At 48.2% G+C, this 20,151-nt stretch overlaps 1 protein-coding gene across 1 annotated transcript in view; it reads right to left on the bottom strand.

Annotated features, from left to right (window-relative positions):
• UBE3C (ubiquitin protein ligase E3C) overlaps nucleotides 1-20,151 on the bottom strand; it is a 201,894-nt gene that overhangs the window by 12,005 nt on the left and 169,738 nt on the right. The window contains exons 20-22 of the mRNA XM_026652083.2: nucleotides 5,522-5,710; nucleotides 5,343-5,409; nucleotides 3,532-3,662 (exon numbers count right to left, since the gene is read on the bottom strand). Coding sequence (XP_026507868.1) covers nucleotides 3,532-3,662; nucleotides 5,343-5,409; nucleotides 5,522-5,710 — 387 coding nt within the window. The remainder of the gene's footprint in view (nucleotides 1-3,531; nucleotides 3,663-5,342; nucleotides 5,410-5,521; nucleotides 5,711-20,151) is intronic.

Below are 20,151 nucleotides of genomic sequence, written 5' to 3'. Positions count from 1 at the left end.
ATGTGGCCCTCAAGCCAAACAGTTTGCCCACCCTTGTTCTAGCCACATCTGGCTCTGGAACTGGGAACAGGGAGACTCTCCTGCACTCTCAATGCTCCCCTGCTACTGGCACTCAGGCAAGTGAGGAGGAGGACGCAGTCACACACCCATGCAGAGAGGTCAGGGGAAGCAGAGCCAGTAGATGTTGGATAAGAAAAAAGAGGTGGAGGAGCTGAAGTGGGGATGGGTTGATAGAAGCAGTGAGGGACAGATGAAGGGCACAGCGGAAGAAGGGTCTATATAGCCATTTGAGAACGCTTCCCTGCAGAATATGGAACTGAAAACAGCGCTCCTCAGTTTTCACATTATTCTGCTGTCAGCAAAAAGCTGTGAAACCCATTGGCGAAGTGTCTCCCCCCTCTGCCTCTAGTGACTGGATCCATATAGCAGATGACAACTTACTACTGTTATCAGTTAACTTGATTACTTCAAGTGTAAGAGGTATGTGCTGTGGATCGAAGCATCTGAACACTGCTGATGACCCAAGTTAGGAGTCAGTATGACTCTACATATGGAATGTGTTTTTTCCAGATGTTTTAAAATTAGGAAATAACATAAAAAAAACCCATGTTAGGTTGCAAAGCCAAACACACAAAAGTTAGGAAATGCCAGAATTAAGGCTGCTTGTTCAACCTTAATTTAGCCCTTTGTGCATCATGATACGGTTTTTAATTACAGGTTTCAGAGTGGTAGCCGTGTTAGTCTGTATCAGCAAAAACAATGAGGACTCCCTGTTGTTTTTCTTTAATTACATGATCACATGTAAGTTTTCCACAGGATCCTGGCCTCATTCAGTGCTCAGGGTTGTATAGTGAATGAGGCAACCGATTACAGGATTAAGGAAATCCTCATGATTTCATGATTAAAGAAATTGAATGCTACCCTAGAGAAGTAGATTCCTTACCTGGATAAGTCCCTTAAAACAAACTTTTCACAGTTGGCCACTAATTGTGAGTTCCTCAGGTTTCCAATGTGAAACACCTGGTGCCAGATCTGCAGAAGTGCTGAGTACTTACAGCTGCAACTAAAAATTCACTGGAGCTGTGCTTTGAACACACAAAGTGCTATAAAAATGTGAAGTAGTTTGAAAAAATCAAGTGCTAGGTGTCCCAAGTTGAGCACTGTAACAAGGGCTTCTCCCCAGCTTAACTTAAGGACTCACTGCCATGACCACAGTCCCTTTTATGCAGTTTTACTGTCCAAACAATGTCAAATCAACTAACATACAGTTCCTCAACTTACCCCAGGCTACAGCTCTCAGAGGTTTTCGCCCTTTTAGTTCTCAGGTTCCTTCTGCTTCCCCTCCAGGGAACTCTGGCAATCCTGCTGCTCCAGGGTTCCCTAGTCCCAGGGAGCAGGCAGTGAGGGCCCCTTTTCCACTCTCTCTGCCCCTTTCCTGACTGGCTCACAGCTTGACTCACTCAGGCTCGCCCTCTCTATACCTAGGTGCCCTCTTTTACAGCTCAGCTGGGGTCAGGTGGCCAGTCACAGGTGCACTGGCCCTGCTCCCTCTTAAAGGGCTAGTATCACTCTGTGACAAAACTCTCAAAATTAATGGAAAATTTTGGCCTCTCTCTCTTAGTGTCTCCGTTCCCCAGCTGCAAAATGGGGAAACCAACAGCACCATCAAATCTCACAGAAGTGTTGGGAGAATAAATGTATTAATATTTGTGAAGCACTCAGATACTACAGTGACAGCATCACAGAAAAAATGTCCACGAGGAAATGAATAATTCTATATTCATTAGAATTATTCACTTCCTTGTGGACATTTCTAAGATGGGGCTTGTATGGAGTGCCTGGAGCCACACGCTAAATGGTGATCAAAAGAAATATTAAATAATTACTCATTTACTGAGTGGGGCAGAAGTCCTGGGGAAAAAATAGTATGTGATCATGTAATAAAAGCCCGTATCATAATGCATACACACAAGAGGGCTGAATTAAAGCTGCACAGGCAACCTCAATTCTGGCACTTCCTAACTTCTTAGTGCTTGACTTTGAAACCATACAGTTCTTTTACCATAGATTTTTTAGATCTAATTTTAATATATCATGTATGGTGAAAGTGTGCAGAATATATATTTTCCACATATATTTTCCTCATCTCCATGCTGTTGCACTCATCTGAACTGCATAATGTTCTTATTTAAAATAATGTTAAAAATTGCTCTGGAAATATTTATTTAGTGAGAAAATTATCTCACTCACAACCCTAAATAGAAATAAGTACAGATGTTTTGTAATCTAACAGAGATAAGAACTGCAATATTTGACACAGAACTTGCATTCATCTGCTGTTAGTACATATGCCTATATTTATCCAGTAAACATGAAAAATGACTTACCACTCTATTGCTAGTTAAATATAACCTCAAATTGCCTTATAATGTGAAATGTTATTAACTGTATAGCCTAAGAGTAAGTTAATTCAGCAATACATCTAAGATAAGAGCGAAAGAGAGCAATATATCAAAGTGTTATTTGAAAGTGATTGTCTGCACTGATGACTGTCTATACATTCCAGATAAGCACAGATTTGTATTAATTTGTTAGACAGAACAGTACTATAGTGTTTGACAACATATTTACTATTATTGTACTACTGCGCTGACATTCAACAGTCTATTCTTTACAATATATTCACTAAAGACAAGCACTGAACATTCCCAAACTTCTAGAGGAATTGGAATCCAAAGCCAGATTTGGGTCAGAATTGCTTCTATTACAACAGAGCAAACCAAAACCACTGGTCTGAACATCCCTGAAGACATTTTAAGATTGAGATCTGCACAGACCCATCACTAATATTTACAAGTGGCAGATAAACATTTTCTCCACATTCAGACTCTATTGCAAATAGCAGTCTAAGAAAAGCTACTTGTTAGCACAATATTTGGATGATGGGTAATGAAGTATAAGCAGATAAATGATATTCAAAAGGAAACATGAGAACTATGTTCCTGGATTCAAATGCTGATGGGTTTTAGTGGATGTTGATATATCCTAAATCCTCTTCTGCCTATTTCTGAACATATTCAAGCTAAAATCAATCTGTTCCCTGAAACTGATGGCAATGCTGCTTTATGTACACTATTAATCGAGATGAGATGCAGTAAAAGCAGTGCAGCAAGCATCCTTCACAGCAAAGTACAAACATTTTTAATGATGTGTACTTCTTGCAAAGTCCCACTACCCACCTAAAGGAACTCTCCAGTCAGAATGCATGAATCTGAAATAATGTTTCACAAAAATATTTGTAAGCTATATGATTAACTATACTTATTATGCACATTTGCAAATGTTTAAGTAGCAATTGTGGTTATAAACAGACTTTTTTCTTGCGTTTTCTTAATTCCCAAAGATATAAATGTCCATATTTTAAACCAGCCAGTTTGTTTCTGTGATAATTGGATACTACTAGTAGTCTGGACAAGCACTCTAATCAAAGCCATGTAATTAATTTTAATCAAAATTCAGCAAGGTGTGTACCTTAAAACCCAACAGAGGAGGTCGAGAACAGCTTGTTACGAACTTGAGTAGTTTGCGTTTCTCTTCATCAGTGAAGCTTTCCACAACTCTCCAAAATATTTTAATTACAGGATGGTCTGCAGTGTATCCACCTATAATACAATTTTAAAACATTTTAAAAGAAAACAAATCAGTTTTATACAATACGCAAGTAGACAAACTATTTTTAATATGACAGGTTTCAGAGTAGCAGCCATGTTAGTCTGTATCCGCAAAAAGAACAGGAGTACTTGTGGCACCTTAGAGACTAACTTCGGATGCATCCGAAGAAGTGGGTTGTAGCCCACGAAAGCTTATGCTCTAATAAATTTGTTAGTCTCTAAGGTGCCACAAGTACTCCTGTTCTTTTTATTTTTAATATATCATTTTAGAGACTATCCTATCAGTTCTAGTCAGGTTGAAAGAAATTAAAAGCATCATGCCAATTCATCTGATTTGCTGTTCACTATCACCTGCAGGCCTCTTTGGACATTAGTAATTCACAAACTTCTCCCTCCCTTAGTATCTGTGTTTTGCATCATTTTCGTCCAGTCCTATTAATTGCACTTTTCCAGGATGAATCTCATTTAAAAAAAATTTTCTGGCTCCCTTTGCAGTAACATTACTAGTAACAATTCTTTTAAAGGAAAGTAAAAATAATTGAAAAAAAAAATGAAAAATGATAATATTGAAAGCCTACTGACAGCAATAACTAGGATATTCAAAGGTAGCCATTTATACAATCATAATATGCTTTTATACGAATATAATTGAATATTCATTGGTAGAAAGAAAAAAGATTGATTGTATTTTGGTACTAATGAATTGACAATGCACAGAATTGCCATGCAAAGTGTGATTTAATTTGTCTTTTTATAATGGAAGAACATTTCACTGCACAAAATACATTCCTGGACTTGGGTAAAATCATAACATGCAAGAAAACTTCGCTGTGCAGAATACTGAGGAAAGCATTTCTTTATGATTAAAATGGAGATTCAAAGAATTACTCAGAAATAAAATACTTTTAGCAGACTTAAAATATTAATTCAAGACATGTTTTCTGAGATGGGTATGAGACAAATGAGCATGATAAATGGGTTTGAACAAAATTTGTTTAGTCGTTTTCACAACTGATTATGCAATAATTATTATAAAGAGGTAGGACAGAAAGAGTAATGGGAATGGGTGAGTATGACTGTATATCTCCTATAAATCAATATACCCAGGAAAGGGTGAATATAATACAGACAAAATCAGTTTTTAAAACATGCATTGACATTTATGTATCGTCCAATTCTGCAACCCTGAGCAAAGCCTTTCACTGAGGACTAGTGTTTTCAATGGGCAGCTCGCAGATTAAGGGCGGAAGAATTATCCCTTCTTGACTCCTTCAACGATAAGTATCTGAATGCGTTGGTTGAAACAGAAATCTAAAGTCACTTGGGTCCTTATTGTCAGAGCTGTTGAGCCTCCCAACTCCTATTGAAGTCAATGAAAGCTGCAGTGCTCACTTATTTATACCTAGGTACCTAAACATGGGTTTATCTGTGTAACTCTAGTTACCCACATTTGATAAAACTGATCTTATTTTTTCCAACCCTCTTAAATTCAGGGAATCCAAAGGCCTCTCATTTTGAGAGCTTTGCCACTGACATCAAAAGGGCAAGATTGGGCTCCATCTCCTCTTCTAAGATGATGCTTTAGGATGAAAATGTAAAGAATTTTTTTTTTTAATTCTTTATTTGTGAATCAGCCATGATAGCTCATTTGTGTAGTTGTGATATACTTGCCTGAATAGTTTGTGAAGGATTTAAGGTCATCCAGACTAATGGGAACCTGGGCACCAGAAATCAAAACCTGCAGGTGGTGAAAATTAGATGATTAGATTTGAGGTAGAAATTGAACAATTTTTTCAGTTTTGAAATAATTATTAAGCAAACACTTCTCCAACATGGCTAAACAGAAGTACCTGTATTTCTTGCTGATCAAACATCCTAAGACATTCGAGGTTAACAACATTGGCAAGACCCTGTCGGAATGCTAGGCAATGTTGTCTAATCTGTTTGTTTAGTCTGTAGTCTGCTACAAGATGGATGTAGGCTATTCTGTTTGCACTGGTGACAGGAATATCCTTTCCACCTGGCTTCAGTTCAACCACCTGTAAACATAAAAATATGTATTTGTTCATAATCCTGGTAAACACTAATTCTATATATTGCATGTAAATGGAAAACTTACGCTTCCAAAAATGAGCCGCAGAAAACTCAAGGACATGACTTACATACTTGAAAATAACAAACATATTATAAAATCATTGAAATTGGAGAAAAGAATATCATGAGGCTGTATCACTACATATTGATATATATATATAGGAGTACAAATTATGGTATAAGATGTGAGGTATCACAGGACCTGATTTTTCAGCCCCTGACCTCCAGTTGTACTTGTGTAAAACTGGGTATACATATATATACACACCTGTGCCTAATTACCATAAAGTAATTGGGGCTGGGAGGTGTCAGAAACTCCACTTCTAGGAAGAATGAGGTGTAAAATACTAAATAGAGTATTATGAATCAGCTAGAGCAGCGGTTCTCAAACTTCATTGCACCGCGACACCCCTCTGACAATAAAAATTACTACATGACCCTCAAGACCAAAGCCTGAGCCTGCCCGAGCCCCACTACCCCAAGGGGAAGCGGGGGGAAGGGAAGGAGGCAAAGCTGAAGCCCAAGGGCTTCAACCCCAGGCGGGAGGCCTGTAACCTGAGTCCCAATACACAGGGCTGAAACCCTCAGGCTTTGGCCTCAGGTGGTGGGGCTCGGGCTTCAGCTTCGTCCCTGGGCGCCAGCAAATCTAAGCCAATCCTGGGGAGCCCATTAAAATGGGGTCGCAACCCACTTTGGGGTCCCGACCCACAGTTTGAGAACCACTGAGCTAGAGACTGGTGGCAAAATCCTGAGCCTGTTAAAGTTCATGGGAGCTTTGCCATTGACTTCAGTGGGGCGAGGCATTCATCATGGATATTTATCCCTGGGAACAGGAGTAGCTTCCACAAGTGTATGAATCTCAGAGTTCTCCTCAGGAAGCAGTTAAAAAGGCTCGGTTTGGCTGGACTGTGCTGTTCTAGCTTAACTGTTTGGTAAAGAGAACACTGGTACTAGTGCATTCTGCAACATCACATTACAATAAGGAAATCCCAATTCCTGCTGGCCAAAAGTAATGATTTTGATATAGGCCTGATTTAGAGAGATGTTGAGCACCCACAACTCTAACCTAAGTGAATGGGAGTTGTGGGTGCTCAACATTTCTCTACATCAGGCTTATATCAAAATTGTGAAGTGATGAAAAATTACAGGCCTGATTTTTCAGAGATGCTGAGCATCCACAATTCCAACCTAAGTGAATAGGAGTTGTGGATGCTCCACATCTCTGAAAAAACAGGCTCATAATTGTTCATCATATTGAAAAGAGAAGGTTACTCACCTTGTGAATTAACTGAGGTTCTTCGAGAGGTTTCCCCTTGTGGGTGCTCCACTTCAGGTGTCAGTGCGTCCTGGCGCTGCTGATTGGAGATTTTCAGTAGCAGTGTCTGGTTGGGGGTGCACAGTAGCAGTCTTGTGGCGCTACTGGTGCCTCATCTAGCACGCGCATGCCCCAACCCCTTCATTTCCTTCTCTACCATGGAGTGTTTAGCTTGTACTCTGAAGTAGAGGGGAGAAGGGTGAGTAGTGGAGCACCCACAAGGGGACACATCTCCAAGAACCTCAGTTACTGCACAAGGTGAGTCATCTTCTCTTCTTCGAGTGCTGTCCCTGTGGGTGCTCCACTTCAGGTGAACGTAGAGCAGTGCTTTCATGAGGACGGAAGGGACTTCGTAGTTGAGGTCGTTGCTGAGGCTAGTACAGTGAGGCCTAGTCTTGTGTCTGAGCTTGAACCGAGAGTAATTGCAGAGTGGTTCGTGAATGTGTGTTCGAAGGCGCAGGTGACTGCCCTGCAGATGTCTAGAATGGGCACATTGTGGAGGAATGCTATGGAGGTAGATAAAGCTCTTGTCGAGTGGGCTCTGATGCCCAGAAGGACTTCAGTGTTGTGTAGTGAATAGCACATATAGATATAGTTGGATATTCATTTAGATAAACTTTGCGTAGATATGGCACAGCCCTTTGATCGTTCTGTTGTCAACACAAAAAGTCTAGGAGATTTTCGGAAGGGCTTTGTTCTGTCCAGATAAAAGGCCAAGGCACAGCGAACATCTAATGTGTACAGGACTGCCTCTTGAGTGTTAGTATGTGGTTTTGAATGAAATTTAGCTAAGTGAATCGGTTGGTTGAGGTGGAACGAAGACGATACTTTGGGCATAAATTTAGGATGTGTTCTAAGTGTTACTTTATCCTTGAAGAATATTGTGTACGGGGGGTGAGCCATGAGAGCCTCTATCTTGTTGACTCTTTGCGCTGATATAATGGCAACCAGGAATGCCACTTTCATAGATAAGTGAAGTAATGCGCATGTGGCTAAGGGTTCGACTTTTGAGAACGAAATTTAAGTCCCATGCTGGCGTGGGTTCTCGGATGTCTGGGTACATGTTCTGCATGCCCATTAGAAATGGCTTAGTAATCGGGTGAGTGAACATTGAGGTGCCGTCTACCTGTTGATGGAAGGCCGTGATGGCAGTGAGATGAACTCTAAGCGAGCTCACAGCAAGCCCTGAGTTCTTTAAGGATAATAAATATTCCAGGATTAGTGGAAGTGGTGCCTGGCTTGCAGATATTTGTTTGTTCTGGCACCATAAGACGACTCTTTTCCATTTTTGGAGGTAAGCAGTACGCATGTTGTGTTTCCTGCTGTTTAACAACACTTGTTTTATTTGTTCTGAACAGGTTAGTTCATCGTGGTGGAGCCATGAAGGAGCCACGCCTTCAGGTGAAGTTTTGCTGGGTCCAGATAGAGAACTTGACTGTCCTCCTGCGAGAGAAGATTCCATCGGCAAGGGAGAGTGAACGACGTACAGCTCGCCATTCATGTCAGGTAAGGAAACCAAGTCTGTCTGGGCCATGTCAGTACTATGAGTATTATTTTGGCCCTGTCGGTTCGTATTTTGTGTATTACTCTGAAGATTAGCGGTATCGGTGGGAATGCGTATAGGAGAGGAGCGTTCCATTTGAAGTGTCCCCTAGGGATCGAGCAAAACTTTGGGCATTTCTTGTTTGCTGGCATCACGAACAGGTCTATATATGGGAATCCCCACCTGTGAAAAATATGATGTGTTATTTCGTCGTTCAGTTCCCATTCGTGCTCTTGGAAAAACTGTCTGCTTAATGTGTCCACCATTATGTTCAGCCAACCCGGGAGGTATGCTGCTGTAATAGCGATGTGTTTTATGCACCAGTTCCATAGTTTTAAGGCCTCTGTGCATAAGGAGTGGGAATGTGCTCCACCCTGGTGGTTTATATAGAATGTACACGCAACGTTGTCCGTCAGGACCCTTATCATTTTGTCTTGTATAAGAGGGAGGAAATGTAGGCATGCATTGCAGACCGCGCGTAATTCGAGCAGACTTATCTGTAAATGTGTTTCCGTGGGGGACCACGTGTCTTGGATGGTATATTGGTTTAGGTGAGCTCTCCATCTGATCAGTGAGGTATCTGTTGTGATTTGTATGGATGGCGGATCCTGCTGAAACGGGATGCCTGAGCAAACATTTATTGGGTTTGTCCACCATCGTAGTGAATGTAGAACCTCGGGGGTCGGTGTGAATCTTTTGTTTAGGCTGTGTTTTTGTGGGATATATACTGAGCTCAGCCATCCTTCAAGGCAGCACGTGTAGCCTAGCGTGTTTTACAACGAAAGTGGTGACTGCCCTATGTCCCAAAAGTTGTAGGCAGGTGCATGGAAACACCCATGGGCTGCCTGAGACCACCGATATGAGGGAGGTCATTGCTATGAACCGGGGCATCAGTATTGATGCTTTGGCCTCCACTGAGTCCAGGTGCGCTCCTATAAAGTCTAATTATTGTACAGGAGTTAAGATAGATTTCTTTTCGTTGATTTGTAGCCCCAGGGAGTGAAAGAGAGAGATGGTTTGTCGAGTACCGTATAATACTCGTTCATAAACCAAATATTTTTGGTAAAAAAGTGATGCATCAAAGAGCGGGGGTCGGCTTATAAACCGGTCTACACCAAAATTTGATGAGTTTAAACTTTATGAAATCATTGAATTGAATATCTAATACATTGTTGTTTTGTTTACCTGGAGGGGCTCCATGCCTTCAGACACTCCAAGTAAACAAAACGTCCCGACCCGTCGGCGGCTTACCCTGATGGGCCAGGAGCCAAAGTTTTCCAACCCCTGAAATATAGGGTCGGCTTATGAAAGGGTCATACAGTTTTTGCTATTTTTACCTATTCATTTGGGGGGGGGCGGGTCGGCTTATAAACGAACGGGCTAATGAACGAGTATATACGGTAATTCATAATGCATCTGTCAGTGTGGTGCCTTTTAGCAGGCAATCGTCTAAGTATGGGAATATCAAGATTCCCTGTCTCGCAAATGAGCATCTACCACCGCTAGGGTTTTGGTAAAGACTTGTGGAGCCTTTGACAGTCCGAATGGCAGAGATTTTGTCCCACTGTGAATCGTAGGAACCATCTGTGAGGGGGATGGATGGTAATGTGGAAATACGCATCTTGTAGGTCAAGGGCTGAGAACCAGTCCCCTTCTTCCAGCACAGGAATGACTGAGTTCAGTGTGACCATTTTGAATCTGTGGGTATGGACAAATTTGTTGAGTTTTCTGAGATGTAGTATGGGTCTCCACCCCCATTTTTCTTTTGAGTCAGGAAGTAATGGGAATAAAATTTCTTCCCTCTGTTGTGGTGGAACTTGTTCCATGGCCCCTAATTGTAGATGATGTACTTCTTGTCTCAACAGATGCTAGTGAAAAGGGTCCCTGAAGAGGGATGCGGAAGGGAGGTGGGATGGAGGTAAAGGGGATGGTATAACTCGTTCGAATGATCTCTAAAACCCAATGGTCTGTGGTGATAGAGGCTTACGTTTGGTAAAATGGTCAAAGCCGATGACGCTGGTGGTCGGGGAAAGTCAGTCAGACCCTTGACCAATGTTTCAAAATTGCATCTTGTTTGGTGGCGCTTGGGACGTCGCAGCCTGAGATTGGTTAGGGCGATGTTTCTGTGGTCTGTGCCTTTGTCTCTGATTGTCATATGGTCTCTACTGGCACTGCGATGTGTTGTCCCTGTTACAGTTGTAAAGCCTGTTAGGGAGCGTGTAGATCCCGAGGGTCCACAGTGTCGCTCTACGGTCCTTCATGGAATGGAGGACCTCATCCGTCTTAGCGGAGAAGAGCTTTTCCCTATCGAAGGGGAGGTCCTCTACCTTGTTCTAAAGTTCCCTTGGGATACCCGATGAGTGTAACCATGATGCCCTGCATGTAACTATGGCGGTCACCGTTGTGCATGCCATTGTGTCTGCCACGTCAAGGGATGCCTGCAGCTCTGTTCTAGCAATAAGTTGGCCCTTGTTGACGATGGCTCGGAAGTGGTTTTTTTTCCCCTCTGGAATATCCTGGACAAAAAAGACGGTTACTCACCGTTGTAACTGTTGTTCTTCGAGATGTGTTGCTCATATCCATTCCAGTTAGGTGTGTGCGCGCCGCGTGCACGATCGTCGGAAGATTTTTACCCTAGCAACACCCGGTGGGTCGGCTGTGGAGCCCCCTGGAGTGGCGCCGTTATGGCGCTGGATATATACCCCAGCCGACCCAGCGCCCCCTCAGTTCCTTCTTGCCGGCTACTCCGACAGTGGGGAAGGGGGGCGGGTTTGGAATGGATATGAGCAACACATCTCGAAGAACAACAGTTACAACGGTGAGTAACCGTCTTTTCTTCTTCGAGTGCTTGCTCATATCCATTCCAGTTAGGTGACTCCCAAGCCCCACCTAGGTGGCGGGGTCGGAGTGAGACATTGCTGTGTGCAGAATCGCTGACCCGAAAGCAGCATCGTCTCTGGATTGTTGCACCAGCGCATAGTGGGTAGTAAATGTGTGGACCGATGACCACACTGCAGCTCTACAAATGTCCTGGAGCGGTACTTGAGCCAGGAAGGCAGTCGAGGAGGCCTGAGCCCTCGTGGAATGAGCGGTGATGCGTGGCGTCGGAACACCGGCCAGGTCGTAACAAGCACGAATGCAGGACGTGATCCAGGAGGACAGGCACTGTGAAGAGACCGGTGAGCCCTTCATCCGGTCGGCTACCGCAACGAAGAGTTGCGTCGTCTTCCTAAACGACTTTGTACGGTCAATATAGAAAGCCAGGGCCCTGCGAACGTCCAACGAATGTAAACGCTGGTCCTGACGAGTAGCGTGCGGTTTGGGATGGAAGACCGGGAGGAATATATCCTGGTTCACGTGGAAAGGTGACACCACCTTTGGAAGAAAGGCAGGATGGGGGCGAAGCTGCACCTTATCCTTATGGAACACCGTGTATGGGGGCTCGGATGTGAGCGCCCTGAGTTCCGAGACGCGCCGTGCTGAGGTGATGGCTACCAGGAAGGCTGTCTTCCAAGATAAGTACAGGAGCGAGCAGGTAGCCAATGGTTCAAACGGAGGCCCTGTGAGCCTAGAGAGTACGAGGTTGAGGTCCCACGTTGGAACCGGCTGTCGTTGCTGTGGGTATAGCCGGTCTAAGCCCTTGAGGAATCTAACGACCATCGGGTTAGAGAAGACCGAGGACGTGAGTTCTCCTGGGTGGAAAGCGGAAATAGCGGCGAGGTGAACCCTAATTGAGGATGTCGCCAAGCCTTGCTGTCTTAGGGACAGGAGGTACTCCAGTATCAAGGGGATAGGAGCCTGCGAGGGAGACGTAGCTCGTTGCTCACACCAGCAGGAGAACCTCTTCCACTTGGCTAAATAAGTGGTGCGCGTAGAGGGCTTTCTACTTCCCAGCAGGACCTGTTGGACGGCCTGCGAGCATTGCCGCTCTGAGCGACTCAACCATGAAGCATCCACGCCGTGAGGTGGAGCGACTGCAGGTCGGGGTGACACAGCCGGCCGTGGTCCTGAGAGATGAGATCCGGAGTCAAGGGGAGCGTGATCGGTCTCTGTACTGACAGCTCCAGAAGTGTGGTGTACCAGTGCTGTCTCGGCCAAGCGGGAGCGACTAGAATTACCCGTGCATGGTCCCTGCGGATCTTGAGCAGTACCCTGTGGACCAGCGGGAATGGGGGAAAGGCGTAGAACAGATGGTCTTTCCATGCCATGAGGAAGGCGTCCGACCGAGAGCCCGGGGCTCGCCCGTGTAGGGAGCAGAATGCCTGGCACTTCCTGTTGGCCCGAGATGCGAACAGGTCGATGTGGGGAAACCCCCACCTCTGGAAGACGGAATAGATGATGTCCGGGCGAATCGACCACTCGTGCGTTTGGAAGGACCTGCTGAGACGGTCCGCCAGCGTATTCTGGACTCCAGGCAGGAATGACGCCGTGAGATGTATCGAGTGGGCGATGCAAAAGTCCCACAGGCGAATGGCCTCTTGGCATAGGGGAGATGAGCGGGCTCCGCCTTGCTTGTTGATGTAAAACATGGCCGTGGTGTTGTCGGTGAGAATCAGCACGCAACGGCCCTGTAGGAAGTTGAGGAAAGCCTGACAAGCCAGGCGCACTGCCATCAGCTCTCGGACGTTGATGTGCAGGGCTAGTTGGGACGCCGACCACAGGCCTTGGGTATGATGCTCCCCCAGGTGAGCGCCCCATCCTAGAGATGAAGCGTCCGTAACTAGGTGGAGGGAGGGCTGTGGGGCGTGAAAAGGCACTCCTGCACAGACCGCCGTGCGGTCCGTCCACCATGCGAGGGAGGCCAAGACTGCGGGCGGAACCGTGACCACTATGCTCAGGTCGTCTCGGTGAGGACGGTAAACCGATGACACCCAAGTCTGCAATGGGCGAAGTCGCAGCCTGGCGTGCCTGGTTACGTAGGTGCACGAGGCCATGTGGCCCAAGAGGGCAAGGCACGTCCTTATGGTGGTAGTTGGAAAGGCCCTGAGTCCTTGAATGACGCTTGAAATGGCCTGAAAGCGGCTGTCTGGCAGGATGGCTCGGGCATGTCTGGAGTCCAGGATTGCTCCAATGAACTCTATTCTCTGAGTTGGCACTAGAGTGGACTTCTCTCTGTTGAGTAGAATGCCCAGCTCGTGGAAAGTGCGTGTCACTATGTGGACATGGGCCTGCACTTGGTCTCTGGTGTGGCCGCGTACCAGCCAGTCGTCCAGGTACGGGAACAGCTGTATCCCTTGTCGACGAAGGAAGGCCGCGACGACTGCCAGACACTTTGTGAACACCCTGGGAGCCGAAGACAAGCCGAAGGGAAGGACTGCGAATTGGTAGTGTACCCTGTTTACTACAAACCGCAGGAAGCGCCTGTGAGGCGGATAAATCGCTATGTGGAAATAAGCGTCCTTCATGTCGAGGGCGGCGAACCAGTCTCCAGGATCCAGTGAAGGGATGATGGTCCCCAATGACACCATGCGGAACCTCAACTTTACTATGAATTTGTTGAGTCCGCGCAAGTCTAAGATGGGCCTTAGACCCCCTTTTGACTTGGGTATCAGGAAGTAGCGGGAGTAAAACTCCCTGCCCCTTAGCTCCGATGGAACCTCCTCTATGGCCCCCATAGCGAGGAGCCCAAAAACCTCCTGTGTAAGGAGTTGCTCGTGAGAAGGGTCCCTGAAGAGGGACGGGGAGGGGGAGTGGGAGGGGGGGGGGCGAGGAAAACTGGAGGGCGTATCCCCTTTCCACCGTGCGAAGGACCCAACGGTCCGAGGTTATACGGGACCAAGCACGGTGGAAGCGGGAGAGGCGATCCCGGAAAGGGGGAGTCGGATCCTGGGTACCGGTCGTGGTGCCGTCCTCGACCGCACCTTCAAAAGGCTTGTCTAGGCCCTGAAGGTGGCCTAGACTGGCCCTGGTTCTGACCGGGTTGAGGGCCGGTCGACCTTCGCCTACCGCCTCGACCCCGCCTCCTAGCAAAGTCCTGTCTTGGACGAGGCGGGGGAGGGTAGAACCGCTGAGGTTGGGGCCTGAAGGGTCTGCGCTGAGGCCCTGGGACATGCATCCCCAGGGAGCGCATCATTGTCCGGGAGTCTTTGAGGTTTTGGAGCCTCGAGTCTGTTTTCTCTGAGAAGAGGCCCTGGCCCTCGAACGGTAGGTCCTGCAGGGTCTGCTGCAGTTCCGGCGGCAAGCCCGACACCTGGAGCCAGGAGATTCGGCGCATTGCTATCCCGGAAGCCAGTGTCCTAGCGGCCGAGTCCGCTATATCCAGGGATGCCTGTAGGGAGGTGCATGCCACCCGCTTGCCCTCCTCTACCAAGGCCCCGAACTCTTCCCTCGAGTCCTGGGGGACCAGTTCTTTAAATTTCCCCATCGAGGACCACATATTGAAGCCGTAGCGGCTGAGGAGCGCCTGCTGGTTCGCTGCCCGCAATTGCAGTCCGCCAGCAGAATACACCTTGCGTCCGAACAAATCGAAGCGCTTAGCGTCCTTCGATTTGGGCGCAGCAGCCTGCTGGCCATGGCGCTCCCGTGCATTCACTGATGACACCACCAGTGAGCACGGTTGGGGGTGAGTGTACAGATACTCATGCTCCCGGGAAGGCACGAAGTACTTTCTCTCCACCCCTCTGGCCGTGGGCGGAATAGAGGCCGGGGTCTGCCAGATAGTGGTGGCGTTGGCCTGGATGGTGCGGACCAGCGGTAATGCCACCCTGGATGGAGCATCCGCAGAAATGATCTGCACTATTGGGTCATGGACCTCCGCAATCTCCTCCACCTGGAGGTCCAGATTGCGAGCCATGCGCCGCAGCAGGTCCTGATGGGCCCGAAGGTCTATCGGAGGCGGCCCGGTGGTAGAAGTGCCCGCTACGGCCTCATCAGGAGAGGACGAGGAGGATACCCCCGGTGGCAAGGGGTCCAATGGTTGATCCTGCTCCATGTGTTCCTGGTGATGGGCATCCCCTGCCCCCTGGTCCAGGGCCTCTGCAGGTGCGGGCACTGGAGCCTCCACGTCCCTTGGAGGAGGGCGGGAGATGGTGGACTCTGGGGCCCTAGGCTCCGAACGGCCAGAGCGGGAGGCCGATAGGGGAGCTCCTTGTGCCTGGTGGTAGGCCCAAGGAGTCCAGAAGGACCAATGCGCAGGTCCTTGTATCGGGTCGTCGGTCTCCTGCAGGTGGCCGGGCTCCCCTGTCTCAGAGGACCGCGACGCCGATCTCGACGGCCACGGCGGTGCCGAAGCCGATGCCGTCGGCACCGGATGGTACGGTGCCGATCGGTGCCGACCGTAAGGGGACCTGTCCCTGTGCGGTGCCGGCGAACGGTGCCGGGACCTGGACCCGTGCCGATAGTCCCTCCGGTGCCGGGATCCCGATCTGGAACGTGACGACGATCTGGAGGAGACGTGGTACCGGGAGCGGCCTCTCGAGCCCGAGTGGCGCTCATACCGGTGCCGGGAGCTGCGCCTCGACCCCGATCGGTGCCGGTCGTCACGGCGGTGCCGGGATGTTGAGCGGCGCCGCGAGGAAGATCTGGGCCGCGAGTACGACCGGTGCCGAGGTGACAGTCGGCGCCGGGACTCAGAGCGGCGTCGGGACCTGCTTCGGGATCTGGAGCGGTGCCGAGAGGCTTGTACTGGCGACGGTGGGCGCACCAGGGCAGGTTTCCCTCTAGACTGCAGCACACGTGGGGCTACCGGTGCCGGGAGTTGCGACGGCGCCGGCTCAGTGAGGGCGATCAGGTCTCTCGCGGTAGCGAAGGTCTCCGGGGTGGAAGGGAGACAAGGTTCCACCACCAGCCTTGGTGGTGAAACAGTCCGCACCGGACTCAACGGCCTCGGTGCCGGAGTCGACGGTGTGGCCGCCTGCCTTTGGCGGTCCAGCTGCGGACGCGGCTCTACCCCCGGCACCGGGGGAGCCTGTATCTTCGCGGCAGCAGCGTCCCGTGTCTTAGCGGTCTTCTTATGGCCCGGCGAAATGGATCGGTGCCGAGGCTCTTTGGGCGGGCGCGGTGCCGACGTCGGTCGGTGCCGGACAGTCTTTTCTGCCGCACCGGTCGGGCCCGCCGGGGCGCTGCGCACCGAAGCGCTCGGTGCCGGGACAGGGCGCGCCGAGGGAGGATCCGGACTCAGCGCCGCCTCCATGAGGAGCTGTCGGAGCCTAAAGTCCCGCTCCTTCCTTGTCCTCGGCTTGAAGGCCTTGCAGATAGGGCACTTATCTGCTGGATGAGTCTCTCCCAGGCACTTCAAGCAAGAACTATGCGGGTCGCTGGTTGGCATGTGCTTCCCGCAGGACGCGCACGGCTTAAAGCCAGGAGCCTTGGGCATGGGCCCGGCTGTGCGCCGGGGGGAAAAGGGGAGAAACACCCCCTAAACCCCCGATAACAATTTACAACTATCTATATATACACTATACACTAACTACTAACTAACTTGAACAACTATCTATATAACTAAATATAACAAGAACAATGAAACGCTAGGGAGTGTGGAGATCAGCTAAGCCGCGCTCCACAGTTCCAACGACCGTCAGGGGCGGTAAGAAGGAACTGAGGGGGCGCTGGGTCGGCTGGGGTATATATCCAGCGCCATAACGGCGCCACTCCAGGGGGCTCCACAGCCGACCCACCGGGTGTTGCTAGGGTAAAAATCTTCCGACGATCGTGCACGCGGCGCGCACACACCTAACTGGAATGGATATGAGCAAGCACTCGAAGAAGAATCATTCAATTTGGTATAATTGTCGTGGTCGTAGCTGGCAAGTAACTATGTGTAATTGGCCATGCGAAATGGAAGAGTCGAAGATTAAACCTCTTTGCGCCCCAAGAAGTTTAATCTCGTCCAGTCCTTGTCTAGGGGCGTGGATTTGAATTGAGAATGTTTGCCCCATTGGTTAACTGCCTCTCCTACTAAGGAGTTAGGTTGTATGTGTGCAAAGAGGAAATCCATACCTCTATTTGCCACATGGTATTTCCTGTCCATATGCTTACTGTTTGGGGGGGATGGTGGCACGCGTTTACCACACCGTTTCTGCAGGTTCCATCAAAGCATCGTTTATGGGCAATGCTATCTTCATCATGGAAGAAATGTGTAAGATCTTGAGGAGTTGGTGTTGTGTCCCTGGTATCGCCTCAAGAGGAATGTTCTGACTCTGTGCCATCTGTCAGAATAGCTCCTGAAAGTGCTTTAAGTCATCTTTAGTAGTGGGAGGCGGGGGCATAACTGCTTCATCAGGGGAAGAAGAGGAGTTGTGAGCTGGGGATGTCTCTTGTTCTGTGGTCTTCTTCCCTCTCCTCTGTTACCTCAGAAGGTTTGGGTACTGATGTCGTTGCAGAGCGTATGGGTTTCCTCTGAGAAGTAGGTCGTCTGTGGAATTGAGACCTGTAGGCTGCCCCTGGGTCCCATTGCAGCAACTGAATGGGAAATGGCATGGGAGGGCACATCCGTGGGCTACGAGCCATGGGAGCAGATCCCTGGTATTCTGTTCCCATGGTCTATAATAAGGTTCAGTGCCTGCTGGACAGGAGTGTCCAGAAGAGAAAACTGCCTCCTGTGTATCATCCTTCTCGAAAAAAAGGTCGAGCAATAGGAGATTCAGGTGCCGTCAGTACCAGAGAGCAGGCAATGCCAAGCAGTGGAGATCCGGGTGTAGAGAACACTTGCATGTTTGACGAGTGCATAAGGGGGATCCGTGCCGACGTATGCAATGCTGTATCCTTCTGTGCCGCCTCTTTAGGTGGAAGCAAAACTGGTGCAGACTTTTTGTGTGTAGCCTTCTTAGGTGCTGTGGATGCAAGTCTCGGCGGTTTCGCGGTTGGTGCCAATGGGGGAAGCCATCACAGGTGGTTAAGGTTGTGGTACTGTGCCCTTTGTAGGGGTAGTTGGTGCCATGGAGGAGGATGCTGCTTTGTGCCTGTTACTCAACTCCTTTATCCTGCCAGCAGAGGTCCCGGAGCAGCCCAGTGCGTCAAAAGTGCTGACTCTGGAGGAGGTCGGCTCTGGAGGAGGTCGGCACTGCAGGCAGAGATCTCACCAGAGACCGTTTCTTTTATAACTGTTCTCGGCTCGGTGGAGACATGGCCCTTTTCCTCGATTTTATAGAGGTGTTGGCATTTAGTCTGCCCATGGAGGATGCGCCCGGGGAGTCCCTTGTCGCAGTTTGTCCAGGGTCTGATGTTGGAGTGAGGGATTTCTCCATTAGAATAAGTTAAAGGCAAAGATCCCTATCTCTCCTTGCTCTAGCTTTAAGATTGTTACAGTGAGCGCACTTCTGCGGTATTTGCGACTCACCTAAGTATCGGACACAAAGGGAGTGACAATTGGAGATTGGCATTGCGTCCTTACATGAAGTGCATCTTTTAAAGCCTGGGGAGCCAGGCATATTTGAGACGTCCCTGGTGAAAACTGAGGGACGGGAAATGAAAGTTTGTTTTTTTAGTGGCTATCTAACTAGATTTAACTAACTCTAACTATACTAAGTAAGTAACAGATTGTTAATAAACAAGGGTAAAAACTAAGCTATCTAACTTAATCTAATCTTATTGGAAGGTTTACAGTGACAACGCTAATGGACTCCGTGTCAAGCTGAGGACGGTTGAGAAGGAACTGAAGGGGTCGGGGGCATTTGCGTGCTAGATGAGGTAACAGCAGTGCTGCGAGACTGCTATTGCGCACGCACACGCCCGAATGGACACTGCTACCGAAAATCTCCAATCAACAGTGCTGGGATGCACCGACACCTGAAGTGGAGAACCCACAGGGACAGTACTTGAAGGTTTTGTTACTGTACTAAAAAACCCTACAAATAAATAAGCTTATCAAACTACTTTGGCATGCAAAACTATTGATTTGCAAATCGATATACTATATTATCAATAAGATATAAAATGGGTTCCAATATGGATGCTGAAATATTCCAAATACAGCAGGATTAAAGGCCATTAATCTTTTAATATTATCCTTCACGAAAGGAGAATAATTTTGCTGAGCGAGCAACCAAACAGCGGTGATTGTTAGGGTTGGGGATGCTTTTAGAAACTACCTATGACTCTAAGGTTATTCCTACATTGGGGCTGATGTAATTTCCAGCTTGGATACACATACACACACTAGCTCTGATCGAATGTGCTAAAAATAGCAATGTAGCTGTGGTGGCACAGGCAGCAGGACAGGCTAGCCACCTCGTTTATAATCTCATATGAGAAACTAAGCATGTATTCAGGTGGCTAGTCTGTCCTGCTGTCTGTGCAGACGCGACCACACTATTATTTTTAGCGTGCTAAGTCAATCAGGGCTAGTGTGGATATGCAGGGGCTGGATTAGATGACCTCTCGAGGTCCCTTCCAGTCCTACGATTCTATGACTACCTGAGCATGAAGTTACACCTGCAGTTCCAGTGTAGACAGACCTACCCTAAGACTAGATCTACACTTGGAGCTGGAAGGTGCGATTCCCAACTCACACAGACATACCTGCGCTAGCTCTGCTCAAGTTAGCATGCTAAAAATAGCAGTGTCGCTGCAGTAACATGGGCAGTGGCTCA

Source organism: Terrapene carolina, unplaced genomic scaffold (assembly GCF_002925995.2).
Source record: "Terrapene carolina triunguis isolate 2854851 unplaced genomic scaffold, T_m_triunguis-2.0 Scaffold111, whole genome shotgun sequence".
Taxonomy (NCBI): domain Eukaryota; kingdom Metazoa; phylum Chordata; order Testudines; family Emydidae; genus Terrapene; species Terrapene triunguis.
This window is presented reverse-complemented; position numbering and strand designations above follow the sequence as displayed.